At 32.0% G+C, this 19315-nt stretch overlaps 2 protein-coding genes across 2 annotated transcripts; both read left to right on the top strand.

Annotated features, from left to right (window-relative positions):
* The first annotated feature begins 4639 nt into the window (after window positions 1-4639).
* Window positions 4640-5208, top strand: LOC115965352. The gene has a single exon (XM_031084554.1). The coding sequence runs from the start codon at window positions 4860-4862 to the stop codon at window positions 5067-5069; it is 210 nt and encodes a 69-aa protein (XP_030940414.1). The 5' UTR covers window positions 4640-4859; the 3' UTR covers window positions 5070-5208.
* A 7260-nt stretch (window positions 5209-12468) lies between these two features.
* Window positions 12469-19032, top strand: LOC115963509 (truncated transcription factor CAULIFLOWER A-like). Its single transcript, XM_031082515.1, has 8 exons — window positions 12469-12650; window positions 12796-12874; window positions 16688-16749; window positions 16850-16949; window positions 17359-17400; window positions 18224-18265; window positions 18394-18473; window positions 19005-19032. The coding sequence occupies exons 1-8, from the start codon at window positions 12469-12471 to the stop codon at window positions 19030-19032; spliced, it is 615 nt and encodes a 204-aa protein (XP_030938375.1).
* The last annotated feature ends 283 nt before the right edge of the window (window positions 19033-19315 follow it).

Below are 19315 nucleotides of genomic sequence, written 5' to 3'. Positions count from 1 at the left end.
AACGTGCAGAGAGAGAGAGAGAGTTTATTTTAGGCCATGGAGGTCATTTGAATGAGTGGCAGCAAAGGACATGACTTAGAATTAGAGGATTGATCTCAAGTTTATCTCTACCTATTCTTTTCCTTCTTCTTCTTTGATTTAGAGAGAAAAGTAGATCTACCAGGAGTAGAGTTAAACTTTGTCCATGTTGCCAAGGAAGATCCAAATGGCGGTGGCGGAGGTGAGAAAGGTTGAAGATCGAGATGGTGGTGTTCACAGTGGAGGGAGAAGTGGGTTAGGGTTCATAAGGGTAGAGAGAGAAAAGGTGAGGAGTAGAAGACTTTGTTTGGGTTTCATAACTTTATCCATGATAATTTAATAGAATAGGGGTGTTTTAGTCGGTTCACTAAAGTAATAAGTAACTTTTCCTATCCTCTTAATAGTTGTAGAATAGATTATGTGGGAAGAAAACATTTTAAATGCAGCAAGTGAAGTGGAGGTGAAACCCATAAAGGGTAAGGGCATGGGTAGGGCACCAAAGAAAGGTGAGGTTTGGGTCTAGTGTTCAATTGCACTGGACCCTTTGTGATTATAACAGGTGTCCACTTTTAAACACATATAACCATCTTAACGGGTCCAGTGCATTACATGCATTGGACCTAAGCCTCACCCACCAAAGAACCACTGGTGGATAAAAATAATATCTCTCCAACTATGACCCCTTTATTATAATGCTTTGCAGTTTTCAATTGTTTTGATCATGTGTATAAAATTTCTAATTGATTTACTCATAATCTTGTCCAATGAACAGTAAGCAAATTGTTAAAAAGAAATGTATTATGATATTCTTGTGGCTTATAAATTGCAAATTGTATGTATATATAGGGTTGAGTTCAAGTTACATCTAATAAACTATGAACAATGTTACACCACTCAATAACTTGTTATTTAATTCATATTTTGAAAATCTCATCATTGGATTACATGTTCAATATGTTTTTAACATGTATGCTAATTTCATACCAATCAAACATTATTTACCATTATATTCATAAACTCATTTTTTTATGTATTATTTTAAACTATGCAAATTTAAATTTAAATAATTGATTGATGGCATGACTATTAATCTTTGATCACCTTGAAATGCTGCAAGCATGAAGAATATACAAAGATAATGTAATCCATGAATCCATTTAAAAAATATTGAATGGTGTAACATTACTAAAATTACACCATTACACATTTTCTGAACCGTTGATTTCTATTAGATGTAATGCTTCAGACAACTATTAGTCATGTGATTAATTTCTTAGGGAAAAAGCATTTCCCTCCTTTATATTTGGGGTAGTTCACAATTTTCTCATTTATCTTTGAAATTAACCAATTTTCCCCTCTATGTTTGGGAAATGAGTAAATATCCCAAATTTGTTACTTCCTCAGTTAAATCTAATGAAAATTTTTAAAGAAATTATTAGTTGTATACCACAAGGAAGAGAAAAAGTTTAAAATTTTATTATTATTTTCTTAGATTGCATTTGTAATCATTGTAATTTCATTGGATTTGACTAAAAAAGTAACAAAGTGGAGGTATTTATTCATTTCTCGAATATAAAGGGGGAAATTATGAACTGCCCCATACATGGAAAAAATGCTTTTTCCCCTAATTTCTACCTTATCCCCAAATTCTATGTTTTCTCACTTATCATTTACTTAAACAAAATTATTTCCTCTTTCATTTCCCTCTCTCTCTCTCTCTCTCCAGCATCTTCCAAATCTACTCTTCATTTCAAAATTTTTTTTTTGGGTTACCACCATTGATGGCTTGCTGCTTAGATTTCAAATAAACCAAACTATGGTAGAAAAAAGAAGATAAAATACAAACTAAAAGGAAAATGATGGAGATACAAACTTTTTCACAAAATATTTTATAAATTGTTAATAGAGTGAGTGATTATTGGTAAATAAAAAGGTGATATTATTGTTGGGCCCATATAGGAACTAGTAAGAAGTTGATTATAACAATAGTTTGTAAAAATGTTGTAAAATCGTTTGTGCATGTAGTCAGGGCCAGCTAAAGCATAGAAGCAAGTGATGTAATTGCATGCCCCATTTGAATAATATATATATATATATATATATGTATGTATGTATATATATATAATATTTATCTATATATTTTAATTTAAAAAAATTTAAGTCCTTTTATTGGTCAATAAAATGCATTAAAAATGGCCCATTGTATCCTAAAATATTAAAGATTAAAAAGAGAGAAAAAAAAGGCCCCATAGTACACTGCATAACACCACACGCATAGCTGATAGTGCACAGTAGCACATTGCTCATAGCATACAACACACACAGCTACATGACCCACGACCCCACACGCTAAAACTAACTTCCCTAAGAGCATCACCATCAGCTATCTTATAAAAAATGTCATTTTGACATACCAAAGACCTACTTTATTATTTTAACACACCATTTTACAATTCACCATTTATCTTATCTTCTATTCTTGGATTCTAAACATTAAAATAATATATCCACACATTAAAATAATATTTTACTAAAATTGCCACCAAATCCACAGCACCACACCACTGCCCACAACCACAAATCTTAAACCCGTCAGCACCATTCCAAATCTCAAATCCACAGCACCATCCCAAATCTCACACCCACAACTTGATTGAGAGAGGTCGACGGCGAGTTGTAGAGAACAAGGCGGCAAGATCGGCGTGGCATGAGGGACTACGTATTGAGGTCGGCAGCGAGTTGTGGAGAACGAGGCGGCGAGATCGGTGGCAACAGCAGTGGAGGACAATGCAGCTTCAGATGACAATATGGTTCTGATATGGGTTTGGTCGAACCTATCGGCACCGCAACCCACCTCCAAAACCAACAAAAATCCAAACCCATTGGAACCACCGAATACCGAAATCACAACCAACTCCAACACCCAAACCCAAAACTTAACCAACAACTCGCCAAAAACCCCAACCCAACTGACCCATCTACTATCTCAACCAATCACGACCCAATCCATAGCTCTGCCACTCAATAAAGAGAGAAGAAAGAAGTTTATTTGGGTTTGATTTGAGGTGCAAAGAGAGAGAAAGACATTTGAGGTTGAGGTTGAGGGAGGAGCTGGGAATCTGACTTGAAGAGGAAAGAGGCAAAGAAAGAACACTGATTGGGAGAGAGAGACAGATTGTGAGAAGAGAGAAAAAATAATTTAAAAAGTGAAAGGAGAGAGAAAAGTCGAATAAAAAATCATTTTTTTGGTTTGACATATTTGAAACACCTGCTGTGAGGTGTTTTTTGGTATTTGGTGTGCCAAATGCCAAATATTTGGTATCTGGCACACCTGACGGTGATTCTCTAAGACATTAACCCACCCACTATAGCATGAATAGTCTTTTTTTACTTTATTATATTATCGTATTAATTAATAAAATTTTATTTAAGGTCTAATAAAATTAAGTGAATTAGTCAAATTATTAATTGAAAAAGTAATGTTAGAGGAATTTAAAAACAAAAACTTAATTATTAATTTTACATCTCAAAAAGTAAGAAAAATAGATTTTTATTAAAAAATAAAAAAATTCAATAAATATTATTTAATTAATATTTAAATATTAAAAAAAGACTTAAAATTTTCGCCTTAAACCCTAAAGTTGTTGAGCCAACCTTGGCTGTAGCATTACTCAAATTGAAAATAAGAGTTTGCAAACATTCAGAACCCAAGAACCCAATATTCAGACCGTACCGTTCATAAAAAAAAAAAAAAAAAAAAAAAAAAAAAAATTCAGACCATACTTCTTTAACAATACTCAATACATGAATTTTTTTTTGGAGTTGTGCTAGTGCCACATAAAGTGGCAGAACTTGTGGGGTCACCTCTCTACCACTCACAACTCGCTATGTGGGTAAGTTATGGCACAAGCATTATTCTTATTTTTAGAGATGATTGATGATGAAAAATGTTGAATAGTTGTTTTTTAAAAAATTGGACACAAAAAACAACTCTTCAAAAAATATTTTTTGCTTATTTATGACTGATAAAAAGTCACAGTTGAATTTAATAAGAATGAATGGTTGAAAAAATGTATAGCTCTTATCAAGTTACATTTATTGTAACTTGAACTCATTTCTTTTTGTATATATAATAAAAAAAAAATCTTCAAATTATTTCTCACATACATGATAACAACGGAAATTTTTTTTTTTCACCTTAAGATTGTAGTTATATGCTTTTTAAAGTTAGAGTGATTACATACAATTTAGAACGGCACACATACGATTAAAGTTAGGTCCCTTTCCAAAGAATATTTAATAGCTTAATCACTTTTTTTTTTTGAAAGAGTTTCAACTTATGGCGTTTGTTTCAACTTCTAAATTTTTTATATAATCATAAAAAAACTTTACCAATTGAGCAATCTTTAATCACTCTAAATATTTGTTAATTTGCATGCAAAAATTTAATTGTACTTAATTACCAACCGAGTTCTTTTCATTTATAATAATATACCAAAATAAGATTCATAATATATTAATTTGATCACAGTTTAATCCCAAGAAAATCACAGCCGTAGAAACCACGGCAACAAAGTGCTGGCAAAGGTTATTTTATTGGTTGCACTCAATTCATCTCTCACTGGTCACTACTCACGAGTAAGCATTCATATCAATGCACCTGTCTTTTTGTGTTCCCTATCTCAATCCTCAATAACCCTCTTACCCCACTTCTTTTTCTCAGAACTTTCGCACACCCATTTCACCAAAAGAGTACTTCACTTTGTTGCAATCTCTCTTCAGTTCACACAAAAAGTTTCCAGCTTTTCTTTGCACACAAGGATCTAGCTAGCTAGATAGGCATGGCAGACTGGGGGCCAGTGATAATAGCAGTGGTGTTGTTTGTGCTGTTGAGTCCAGGGCTTTTGTTTCAGATTCCAGCAGGGGGCAAGGTGGTTGAGTTTGGGAACATGCAGACAAGTGGTGCTGCTATTCTGGTTCATGCTATCATTTTCTTTGGCCTTATCACTATCTTTCTTATTGCCATTGGTGTTCACGTCTACACTGGCTAATTAAGCTAAGCACTTTTTTTTTATATTTCATGGATTGTTTATTTTGGATCTGTTGAAGGGGTTGCATAGATTAAACAGTTTGATGCTTCTTGCTTTGTAATTTATATATTTGAACTTGTTATTGATAGTGTTTACAAAATGTCATACCTTTCCTTTTTATGATTTGTTTCTTTGTGTATATGTAACTGTGTATCTAGTAATTTTTATGAGCGATAACCAAAAGAAATAATGAAGTGTATGATAACTGGGGAAAAAAAAGTTGTATGAGGTTAGATAAGAAAAATTGAGGTCAATGAAGTTGATTTATTAGTGATGCACATGCACCCATGTGATGATATTAGAGATTGTTGATTAAATTTAAGAGATAAGACCTGAATGAATTTTGGTATTATATGAGTATTTTCTAGGGGTAGAGTAATTGTATCTATAAATAATATAAAAATGTTGACTTGAAGTTGTTGCTTTTGAATGTGGTCAAATAGGGTGGGAAATTTCATTCTTATCTTCTTGTAGTTTTAAGAGATGGGAATCATAAGATATTTTTTTTAAAAAAAATTTATTTGTTCTTGAATTTTCCTTTTCTTGCTAGAAGACCAATGAGACAAAAAGTTATAGCTTTTTTGAAAATTATTTGTTCTTGAATTATCCTTTTCTTCCTAGAAGACCAATGAGACAGAAAGCTTATAGCTTGGTTTGTAATTGTACTTTACTTTTGATGTGTAATTCTTTTTGGATGGGAATAATTTACTGCAACAAAAAGGGATTAGGGACTGTATCATCTTCCTTCTCAGCACATACACAACTGAAATGGGAAAAAAAGAGATGGATTCTCCCCAATCTATTAGAAGAGGATACCAATATAATATATATTTACACACGTATATACTTTCTTCCAAACCAGTTGGGAGGAAATTCCTTCAACCCAGTATCTTGCAACTCATATGAGTATTTAGATTTTTTCTTATCACACAACCTATTTAATTTTTTAAATGAGCTAAAGAATCATCAGATTATTATTATTATTATTATTTTTTGAGAAGGAGATAATGTGGACCTTGTATGGCTTATATTCATATCAAAGCCTTATACAAAGGCCGCGCCAAAGAACCCTTGTAATTCCACAGGTCATCTAAGATTTATATTCCTCTTTCTCTATCAAATTATCAAAAGAAATGGTTTTTTTTTTGGGTGTGATGGAGACATCTAAGATTTATGTTGCTCTTTCGCTATCAAATTATCAAAAGAAAGGCTAAATGAGGGTGGAAGAGGGTAGGAAAAAAAGGGAAAAGAAAAATAGATGTTGGCAAGGTACTATAGCTCTCACACAATTAGGCTAGCATGAGCTAAGCCTTATGTAACTTCTTCGACCCATTCCTTTTAGAAAATCATTATAGGATTTTAATAAATTCAGCCTCCCATCCCCTTTTTTCTTTTCTTAAATAATGAAAAATTTTCTTAAATTTATTTATTTATTTTTTAGAATAAAGAGCTGATGACCGAAAAATTGTAGCACCAAAAGGATTCCAAAGAAACAAAGGACAGAAAAAAAGAATTCGTAATTGCTCAACTGGGATTGAAACTTGATTTTCTACAAAGGCTTATGATATCTTCCAGTGAAATAAGACTCGTGAATGATTGGATTATGTATTGGGTTATAAGCCATAAGGCCCGTAACCCCATATAATGGAACCTCAAATATTTACCCTATGTGTGCGTTTGGGCGTGCAATCCAGTATTTGTGTTTTTTATTGGGTCGTGAATAGTGCCAAAAACGCACATACTAATACATTTTTGGGTCTTACGGTACTATTCATACATTTAAAAATTATTTTACTACAGTGTTTTCAGCAATAAATTTTCAGTTTTCAGCAAATAAGTGGTATCCAATTAGTTGAACCTGAGTTTGGAATTGGGCTAGGCTAATTTTGCATCATTGATTATAAATTTATAATACGTGGTCCTTGAATAATACAAGGCTTTTATCGTTGAAAATATACAGTACCACCCATTACATAGAACAAGTATATAAAAGAGGAAGTGACAGACTGACCCATACTTTCGGCCTGAACCTGCCTTGGTCACATTAGACATGAGGGTTGAGAAAAATGGTCCAGATCAATTTTTTGATTCAGATTTAAATTTTACAAATATAAAGATAGAGAAATTGTCAAATTATTTTAAATTTTTGGTGAATGAATAAGAGTTCAGTTGACAAAGCTAATTATTGTTGCACGTGGTAACTTGCACACAATCGTACACACAATAGTTGAAAATACGATTTCAGTTATAATTGTGAAATGAATTTTAATTAATACGATTTTAGCAGTATGTCTCATACATGCAGTGTGTAATTATCACCACTCTTGTAACAACCTAAGGAAAACATTATCCACATTTGCACTTATATATATTCCAAAAGAACTAGTCAAGTTGTAATTAGAGATCCAAAAAGATACACTCTCTCCTAAAAATCCAATGTAGGACTCAGCATGCACCTACACAATATACATTTAAAAGGTAGATAGTGGGAGATGGCAATGTAAAGTTCAAACCATAAACATTAAACATCATCATAAAGGATGCTATTACCACTAGGTTATCACTTAAATCCCATTAAGGATTCAGGAAAGATATGTTCAGTTAACAACAATTTATAAGAAAATGACTTGTTTATTGTGTTTCGTCACCACTTTAAAAATGATTTTGAAAATATTGTAATCAGTTTTCTTAAATGAAAAATCATTAGTACGAACAAAATGACATGCAACTGATTTACCACTTGTATCTATGATTATGGATGTGTCCAAGTTTAGTCACCTTATAATAGGAAGAGGCTGATTCTTGATGAAAACTTATGGAGGCCCCAAACTACTAAGTAACAGATTAATTAATTGATCAAAATCTAAAAACAATAATAGTGAAAGCAGTAAAAGTCATATAAACTTGGTATTGAAGTGGAAAACCAATGAAAGAACCTATTCAAAGGAAAAACCACTATAGAAGAAACAGTTACAATAACCGACTTACAAAACTCTTGAAACTAGACTCTCTCTATGTGACTTCAGCAAACGTTCCGCTTGCCATCTACAATAGTGGTCCAAAAACATTGGAATATCTATGCACAAACATTCTCTTCAAAGAAACCTCATTTGCAATAATATGGACTACAAAGATCAACAATGATCTGCTTTTGAAGAACTAACTTAATTGATTTCAAATAATCATCAACAGTATAGGCTCAATTCAAGAAACTCTCATAGAGAAATTTTAGGTTAAAATCTTGTAGGAAGAAACACTCAAAAGAGAGGAATTAAAACTCTTTGGCTCAAGAGAGTTTGACTTTTAGATTTGCTATTGTATGGTCGCCTCTCTTAGTGTAGCAAGGGTTGGTATGTATAGACAAAACTAGGTTAAACATGTAGTATAAAAAGTCCGTTAACTAACCATGAGATTTTCGTTCGACTAAGTGTCAAGCAAAGGTTGAACAAACATTCTGTTTAAATTTCGGTCGAGCAAGGCTTCCATGAACTTTCTATCTAACATTTACTTGAGCGAGAATAATTTCACTTGTATAAGTGGTCTAAAACTTAAAATATTCAATTTTCTTCTTAACATGACTTTAAACTTGAAATTTGTGCGAGTCTTTTAAAACGCACAAATGCAACTAATGCTTCAAGTCAATGTCACTTGTCATCACACCAGAGTCACACTCTATATATATTATATACACTCACACAAACTCAATGGAATATACAAATGCAGCAACTAATGCTCCATGTCAACATCTAGGGATTCGAGCAAGGGTTCCATGAACATTCTATTTAAATTTTGGTCGAGCATGGCTTCCACGAACTTTCTATCTAATGCTTACTTGAGCAAGAATAATTTCACTTGTACGAGTGGTTTGAAACTTAAAATATTCAATATCTTCTTAACATGATTTTAAACTTGAAATTTGATCGAATCTTTTAGAACGCACAAATGTAGCTAATGTTTCAAGTCAATGTCACTTATTGTTACACCAGTGTCACACTCTATATATATTATGGATTTTGTTAATGTGTGCCCTAAGGGCACACAATAACTAACCATTTTTGGAAAAAAAAAATTTCGAGAATTGAAAAAGTATTGACAATTTTTTCAATTTCTAAGAAAATTTTTCCAAAAGTGAAAGGCTTGCACATATTAACTGGACCCATATATTATATACACACACAAACTCAATGTAATATACAAAATGCAGCAGCTAATGCTCTATGTCAACATCATGGGGTTGAGAATCAGAGGAGTGTTCAAAGTTCAAACACTTTGACGTCCTAGGTTTAACACTATCCTTGTGTGTTTTCAAAAAAAAAAAAAAAACACTATCCTTGTGTAATGGCCATGGCCACAAGGAGGTGCTTCATTTTATCAACTTGGCTTATAGTCCCAACCTCAAGGACAGGCTAACCTTAACTCCAACGATATGTCGACGCCTGTCAGCCCATTTTCCATATAAAGTTCGACAACACTCATCATGTCCCCATATTTTCTACCGATTCGAATGATATTTGACACCTTTCACCCCCCATTTTCTCATAAAGCTAAACCAGACTTTGTAACATTCATTTTCTTTATTCAAAACCACATGATGGGATTTTGACACTTTTGTTTTTTGCAAACAAAATGTACGTCCAAATCCGCTTACGAATATACTAGGCAATCAAATCATCAATATGCGTGTTGATCTCTAGTTGGACCTCAGAGGTTCCGTTTTACATTACTTTTTTACGTGTCGATCTCTGGTAGGATCTCAGAGTCCCCTTTTATGGTACTATTTTACGTGTCGACTCCTTGCGGATGTTTTTTGAATTTCCAAAATCATGGTACTCATTAAACCTTAAATATTTAGATTTATGGATTTTGTTTTTAATGCTATTTATTGTTGTACATGCTGAGCTATATATATACTGCCATATACATTTTAGCTGAAATCATTATTTTAAAAACATAATTTCAGTTATAATTGTGAAATTATGTTTTGAAAACACTGTTTCACAATTTTAAATGAAATCGGTGTTTTGAAAACAAAATTTTAGCTGTCTCGTACACATTGTGTATTCATTTGGATACTGATGATAACCAAGGTGTGTATGTTTTGGTTTTTTTTTTTTTTTTTTTGAGAAGTGTATTTCTGTCTTTTTCAGTGGATCCCATGCACTGTTCATAGAATTCATAAACCTCTTTTTTAACCAAAAGTTTCATTAAAAATGGTTCCCTCAACCTATTCACACATTTAAAAATTATTTTGCTATAGTATTTTCAGTTTTCAACAAAATAAGTAGTATCCAAGCATATCATATATCTAACTATCATGAATTTTCTTTCAAATTGTTAAACATAATTACCTATTTGAAATTTGTTTTCCCACATTGTAGAGATATAGAGAATATTTAATGAGAGACTTTCTATTAAACAAAGGGGAAGGTTTCCACTAGCAAAGGATGCGTCCAAGAATGAGTTTGGATTGCATGTTTCAGCTGGTGTTCTGTGTTTGGCATTTGAAAGGTGGGTCTCACGGCAACTGTGCACTTTTCAGCCAACTTCAAGATAAACATAGATTATATATTTTGCTGGATTCCACACGGCACTATTTATATTTAAAAATTATTTTGCTATAATATTTTCAGCAATAAGTTTTCAGTTTTCAGCAAATAAGTGGTATTCAGACAGACTCCAAGTGTCCAAAATGAAGGGTATTGACTAAGAGGCATGGCTATTGGAGTGGCAAACTTGTGTTTTTTGAGAAAGGGCACGCCTGAAATATAATGATTAAGCTTTTATAGTTATATTAGCATAATATATGTTGGGTTATGTGGAACTTAGTTGTATTTGATTCAGATTATGAACTTACCCGATATAAAAGTGGTATGAGTTTTAATGGAAAATTTTCTGAGGTTTAGTCCATGGAGTGGAGGCCCAAGCCGAAGCACTCTCCTAGAAAAAGTTTTGGCCCATTTTTAGCCCATTGTGAATTGTGTGTAGTATAGAAATACCATGGGTTCAGATTAGGGCTTGGGGTGTTGTTTTGAGAGAGAAGACCTGTACTGCTACATCTTATATTTTTTTTTGTGAATAATGAAATCACATCAACTTCGTGGACGTAGGCAAATTGCCGAACCATATAAATATTGTATTGTGTGATTGTTTTCTTTGGTACATATTTTTTCTCTTTTTTGGCATCTCACAGATCTAGAAATTTCGTGAATATTCCCAACAATATATACTCTTATTTGCATCATATATCCCTCACATCCTCATAAAAAATGTAAAATTATTGTTGAGCCAAGAAATTTTGTGAAAAAATAAAGAGAATAGGAGAGAAAATCAATACACGAAATTTTACGTGATTCAACAATCTACCTAAATTGACAATAAAAACAACTAATTTTTCATTATTATAAAAGAATAGGTTCAACATCATATCCCCCTTACTAAACTGCGCCCTGACCTATTATTCATTCAAAGCATAACATGCTTAAACTAAGCCCACAGAACCTCTAAATTAGATTTAAGTATTCAATATCACATTTTAGATATTGTCTTTTCAGGGACATCTAAGTGGTGGGTTCAATGGATTTGAAAGATGTATCATAAACTTAGAAGTTCAAGTTCTATTTACCATACTATCAATTAATGGAGTGTCCGTAATTTCTCATGTGTAAGGATAACATGCTTAAAATAATCCATAGAATCTCTAAATTAGATTTAAGTATTCAATATTATATTTTAGATAGTCTCTTCAAGACATCCGAGTGGTAAGTTTAATAGATTTGACAGACGTGTCATAAACTTAAAAATTCAAGTTCTATCTACCAAACTATTGATTAATGAAGTTTCCGTAATGTCTCATGTGTAAGGAGTGAAATAGTCTGATATAAAATTAAGATATCATTTCCTTCTTAAATTAAAAAAAAAAAAGAAAAAAAAAAAGAAAGAAAAAAGAAAAAAAAGATACCATTTCGATTACAAACCATAGAGATGGAGATGAGGGTTGAAAACGTACTGTAGGCTCATGTAGTACAAAGAAATCAACAAGGTCTTCGGTATAATAATGAAAGAAAAGGATCATATGAGCAGGAGATTGGGTAGTGCTGTCGTGTCGCACCTACGTCTTCTGCGCCGGACCGTCTCCTTCATTTTCCTTAATTTTTGTATCCTAGTTTTGACTTTTCGTATAGAAATTTTAGCATATTTTGCTTGCATGGGCATGTAAGAAGTTTCAAGACAAACCACTATATATATGTAAGTGTATATTATAATATTCTTTACTCAGAAAGCGTATGTTTATGTTTGTTTTAGCTTCGCATAGCATATTACAAAGGGTTTTGCTTAGTTTTTTTTGGGCCGGGTTGAAGAAATGGGAAGAGGAAAGGTAGAGCTGAAGAGAATAGAGAACCCAACAAGCAGACAGGTGACCTTCTCAAAGAGAAGAAATGGGCTTTTGAAGAAGGCTTTTGAGTTGTCTATTCTATGTGATGCTGAAGTTGCACTAGTCATCTTCTCTCCCTCTGGAAAGGGTTACCAATTTGCTAGCCATGAGTTACTTCTCTCCCTTTCCCTCTCTCTATCTCTTTGTTTTTAATATTTCTTTGAGTTACTTTTTGAATATATATGTGTATATATGCAACGTGCATGTACAACAAATATGTTTATATTTTGTTTGTGATAATGTTAATGGATGCAGCATGAACAGAACTATAGCAAGGTATCGCAGTGAAGTAGGATTGCCTCAATCAATTGACCAATACTCTAGACCAATGGAGGTATCCTATATTAATTGCTTTTCTCAAACTAGCTACTTGAACTATTTTTTTAGATGAGTGAGCAGATTTTATTTCATCTCAAACAATGAATAGCAGGACACATTTACAGAGGGGTAGCAAAAAGCTCAACCTCTACAATCATGGCAATTTACCAGCATCAAAACTAATTCAAGGAGACTTTAGGACAGAATATGAAAAGCCCCACAAGTGACACAAATAATGCCCCACAAATTTTCATTTGAAATTGATTAATTTCATAGTGTAGATTAAATTTTGTAAATCAAAAAGTGTATTTAATGTCAAGTTATTTAAAATTTTAAATGATGTTATACTTAATATATTAATTGTCAGATTTAGGAAATAAAATCTTAATCAAGAAACAATCTTCATTTTTTTTTTTTTATATAAGATAAAATTTTTATTCTTGCCTAATCTAAGTGTACATATGTGTGGAGTTTTCTCTTTGAAACTTGAATCCAGACCCTTACCCACCACTCCATTACGCCAAGAATACGCGGTGGTTGAAATGGTCTCCATCTAACTTGAAATGGAGAGTTCCGTTTCTAATAGAGTTGCAAATTGCAAACCCTCATCTTGCTTTCATTCGTTTTTTACTTCCATCTGTCTGCAGCCTTAAATACTCATTACTTAGTTGCAATCCTGCCCTCTATGTATCATGGCATTTCTGTGCTGCCAGATGTGGTATCCAGCAGCCCATAAAACAAGTTTGGAAACCACAACTTTTTATGTCTTTTTCCTTTAAGCTCAGATTTACCCCAACCTATTAGATCATCCCAACTGAACTTGGGGTGCTTAATACTATAATAGTTCATTACCTGCTACCAGATTCTCTTACAGGAGGATTAACATCCAAAAAACAAATGCTCCCTATTTTCAAGTCGATTCCTGCAAATTATACATTGACCCTCAACCTGTATTCCCCACTGCATTAGCCTCTGTTCAGTAAACAACCTATTTATGCTTAGGAATACAGTTTATAAACCAAACCAAACCAATTTCCACCATTGGTTTTTCTTTCCAATCTATATATATATATATATATATATATAGTTATAGGTTTTTGAGGATGTATACTTACCTGATTTGGATGACAGCCAAGAAGGCCTGAAAATTGCTAACTTCCTTTGAATAGATACAAGTTCTTCATATCTAGTAGGTTTCCACAGCCAATCTTTGCCCTTTAGAACACTTGAGATTTTGGCATTTAGATCATTAGCAGCATCATATACCACCACTCTGTGACCAAATCTAAGATACAAATATACCGTTAGCTAGGTTATCTCCAGCTGTCCGTAGACAAACATTACTTCCAAGACCAATATTAAATGTAAACTCCAAAGGGAAAGGGCTTCTGTTCATCTTGAAGTTAATTCAACACAGTGACTGAAATTATTGCTATTTCATATGATGACTACTTTCCTTTCTGTCCTTTGAAACAACTTGGTCTCCTATTTTTTAGATTTAGAAATGGACCCAATCCCAGACCTTGTGGCTCTTAACATTGGTATAATAAACCTCGGGCCTTCAAACTTCTTGATATGTCCTAAATATTCCTTATATTGTAAAGATGGTCCTTCCAAAATTTTTTATTATATTTAAAATTCACCCTATAATCTTAAATTACAAATAATTATTTCTCTAATTAAACCCACATAGTCTTAACTCCTCCTGTTAAAACATAAAAATAAGATGATATATGTAGAGAAAGATAGTAGAAGTATTAGGAGAATTAACATGATTCAACCTAATGATCTATATCCTCGGCAAAAAGTCCTTGTGGCTACATCTTTACTAATTTAAGTTGTGTTTTACAATGAACCTCTATATATGTAAGAATACATTATTTAAGTTTAGTAGGGTAATCCTAAAATCACAAAAACTCATGATATTCTACAAAACCATGATCTACGGATTTATAACACCATCATAATATATATATATATATATATATATATCATATTCTACCACTTCCAACTTCTACCATTCTAGCTTTGGTTTTCACTTTTTCATAAGGCGACAAAGGAATAAAAATCTTCTATTTCACATTGAGTATTGCACTATATGTTTTACCAATTGTATAAGATAAAAAAGGGAGGCATGTGGATAAACGTGATTGATTGAATATAAAGTGAAACACTTAGAGTGGAGTAAAGAATTTTTATTAAGCTAAAAAAATGGTTTGGTATACTAGGTGTTAGAGTGGAATAAAGAATTTTTATTAAGCTAAAAAAATGGTTTGGTATGCTAGGTGATAGAGTGGAACAAATAACTTTTATTAAGCTAAAAAAAATTGTTGGTATATGAGGTGTATGCTGTTTATTGAATTATTTAAGGATTGGATGGGAGGTTTACAAAGATACCAAAGAGTGAGTGCTTTTGATATATTGGATCCATAATTAATAAGTATGGAGAGATTGAAGAGAATTTAAATAATAGAATTAAAAGAATGAAGTGGAGATGTGCATCAAAAGTATTGTGTAACCATAAGTAATTATATAGATGTTCTCCAATTCAACCCTGTATTTTAGTTATAATATAAATAAGAAAAAAATGATGTAAAAAAGAAAGACGAAGAAAGATAAGAATTATTGTGGTTTGGTCTAACGACCTATGTCTATAGTAGAAAGTCCTTTATGATTATATATTTATTATTTTGAATTGTATATCACAATGAACTCAATAAAAGATAGACACACACATTAGGTTTAGTAAAGTAACCCTAAATCACAATAACTCATGGTATTCTAGAAAGACATGGTTACATATTATAAAATATTCTAACACTTCCAACTTTAGTCCTTCTAGCTTTGGTTGTCACACTGCACCCACCCCCAAAAGGTTGGTTATGAAGAGAATGCAAAGATTGAAGAAGATATGAATTGTAGGATAAGAGTAAGCTTAATTTAGTGGAGAAGTGCATCATCAAGAGTATTGTGCTATTATAGAATATGTATCAAGTTAAAGGATAATTATTTAAGATAGCTATAAAACTAGATGTGCTCTATGGTATTGAGTGTTGAGCTATAATATATATATATATATATATATATATATGTGTGTGTATATATGTTCATTAAATGGGTTTAACTGAAATGAGAATGTTAAAATAGATTGCTGGAAATATAAGGAATGAAAAAAATTTGAAATGGAGGAAGTTGCTTAAAGGTAAGGGTGATTCTTATTGATGAAAAAAGAGAGAGAGAATCATTTGAGATGGTTTGATCATGTGTAGAGAAGAGTGATTAATGCATTTGTAAGGAAGAGCGAATTGATTTAAGTCAAAGGAACAAAAAAAGATTATACACAAAGACGTAAAATTAAAATAACATTAGTGGTAGTTAAAAAAATATGTCAATTAAGAGGGTGAATACAAATCTTCTTGTATAGTTGCACGCATGTTGCTGTGTTCATGCTTCATTAAGTTAGTATACAAAGTACTTTTTTTTTTTTTTAGGGGGAAGTACTTTTGCATTAGAACTTACTTCTTTGCGTCTTATTATGCATCATAAAGATAGTAACTTTAATCTATTTGTGGTTCCCAATTATAAGTCTAATTGGTTTAGGAAGTGATGCACTAATATCACATAATATTGTAAGATCATTTGGTCACTTAATTAGCAATCGGACTTTGAACCTTTCTGTGTAATAAAAATCATGTTGCACAAATAACTGCTTCTTGAATAAACCCTCAAAGGCTAAAGCTTGAATGTTGTTGATCTTTCAGGGAGTTCTACCATTTGATTAGTGATTGATATTAAATTCTTAGTTGCTTTTACTTTTTGTTATTAATAGTTTTGGAGGGCTGAAATTGAAGAGTTAAAGCGATCAGTGGACATATTGGAGGCAAGACTTAGGTATGTTCAATGGCTATAATTATATCATACGCCGGATTAAGACTTGTCTACAATTATATCACTGCAATTTTCATCTATTTTCAATCTTTTGGTTTTGTAGACACTCAGCTGGAGAAGATCTGTCATCATTGGGCATGAAAGAGTTAAAACAGCTAGAGCGACAGACAAGGACTGCAGTTGAACGTGTTCACTCTAAAAAGGTAATGATTGATATTGTCGTCATAGAAACCCATAACATTTGAAAGAAAAACACTAAAAGTATTATCAATTTTACTAAATTTTTTTATAAACTAATGTCATAATATATGTAATCAGTATCACATTAATAACGTAATAAATAATGTAACAAATAAGACTCTAAATAACTCCTTAAGTTTTTGTGTTTAAAATTTGATACATCAATTTATAAGACTTATAATAAAATTGATGGTAGTGGTAACATCACTCATACTCAAAATCAAACAAATAATACCAATGAGAATGCATAAGACTTTTGATAACACTATAAATATAGCAACTTATAATTCATTCTCGTTCTGATTTTATGCATGGAATTAACATATAATTTAACCTTCTTGTGACTAATTTTTTGTTCTGATTTTTCAACAGAGGCGCATTATTTCGGAGAACATCAACTTGATGAAAAGGAAGGTGAGATAATATAACTAATAACCTAAAATGGAACCAGTTTGCTAGCTAGCTAGTCTAGGGCTTGGGACTTCGTTGGACTCAAATGCTGCCAATAAATAAATAAAGACCCTGTTATTTTATCAAGCTATGCCAGGCTTGAAGTTCCATAGACCTAATCAATTATATGACAAAACCAAATGACCTATCACATTTTTCTGATTACATAACCTACATAAATTGATAGTTTTTTTGGTAATTTCAGTTTGTATTGCATTTAATTTATTGTCTTAATAACTTATTACGTAAGCTCGTAACAATTGGTATCAAAGCTAGTATAAAATAACGATTGAGATGCTTAGAGAAGGAGGAATTGGGCTATTTTTGCCTGTGAGGTGAAAATAGTCAAGGAGATATGAGAGATGTTCTTTTTTCAAACTTGAATGCACATCTTAAACAACTCATCAACAGCCACGTTTTTGTGTAAAGAGAGAGCATCAATAGCCAAAAGGCCCAAATCCACAATAATATATGCTGGAGGTCAAGCAAATATTAATGGAAGAATGGTTGAGACAACTCAGCTATCTCTTACCTTCCAAGAAGACCCTACAAAACATTATAAAATCAAATCAACTAGTCTAACTTAGAGGTCTAGGTTTCCCTTGAAGCAAATCTTATTATTCTTATGTCTCTTAACCAAAATAGAAAAATACAAGAAGAGAATAGTTGAGAAAATTAGTATATATACCCCTAGCAAATCAATCTATTATCTTCAAAGTCAAATTTATGTCTATTACACATAAAAGATTCATTTTGTTTTGTTTGTGTGGATCTTGTTTACACGCAGCAAAGAGCCCTGCAAGAGGAAAACTCTCATCTACAGAGACGAGTGAGATTTCAAAGACTTATGATGTTATATATGTACCTGCAGAGTTTTTTATTACCTAGAAATCAAGATTGATTTACAATTTGGATATTAGAGCTGACATGTATTTTCATGTTTGCTTTGTGTTGAAGTTGCACGAGCTGCATGATGCTAACGTAAGCTCTAAAATTTCGGGACAAACTGCGAGCAGTTGCAACATCTCAAACCTAAGGTAGTGACTTTGATTTATGGGTAAATTCTATTACACACAGTTTGTGTTTCAATAACTGAAAACATAAGTTTAACTCACTTCTTTATTTTATGAAAATAAACAACACATTGTGTGTAACAAACATTGCCCTTGATTTATTTTGCCAAATAGAAAGAAAAATGCCTCCAAATGATCATGTGTATTGTGTAATTAGTATGATTATGTATATTAGCAATTTAGCAAAGTCTCCTAGTTTGTTTTTGGATTTTTCTAACTTCAAATTGGTGCACCCTTTCATTTGAAATAAATTCATTTTATTGTCAGATTAAATATTATAAATTTAATGATCTATTTAATTTCACATAATTTATTGTTAAATCTAAGTAATAAAAACTTATTGTGAAATGGATTCATTCCATTTCGTGTAAAATATGGAAAGCCTCGTTTATATTTTAGGAAATCCCAAAATTATGACCAAGAATGTCCTGAATTTCATTGGCTATTTTTTAAAAGATTAGGTTGCCTTTAATACATTGGGATTTTGGATTGCAGGGTTCTTCAAGATGGAGTTGTCCGTTAAAGAAGGGTCCAAATGAGTTCCACTAGTTAAAAAAATGATAATCAATTATATCAATAAGTGTTGTAATCATATAATTAAGAGAAGTGTTACTACATCTACAATATTTTCATAATATTTTTATAACAAATTTGTATGTGACAAGTTGTTATTGGTTTTAATTTGAATCTACCACTTAAATTACTTTTTTGTTCACCTGTAATAGCCAGTAACAACATACCACTTAAAATTTATTGTGATATGTTGTGAAAATGTTGTAGACACAACATTCCTCTATAATTATTTC

The sequence above is a fragment of the Quercus lobata genome, chromosome 10 (genome assembly GCF_001633185.2).
Source record: "Quercus lobata isolate SW786 chromosome 10, ValleyOak3.0 Primary Assembly, whole genome shotgun sequence".
Lineage (NCBI taxonomy): Eukaryota > Viridiplantae > Streptophyta > Magnoliopsida > Fagales > Fagaceae > Quercus > Quercus lobata.
The sequence above is the reverse complement of the archived record's forward strand: the minus strand, read 5'-3'. Positions and strand labels throughout refer to the sequence as shown.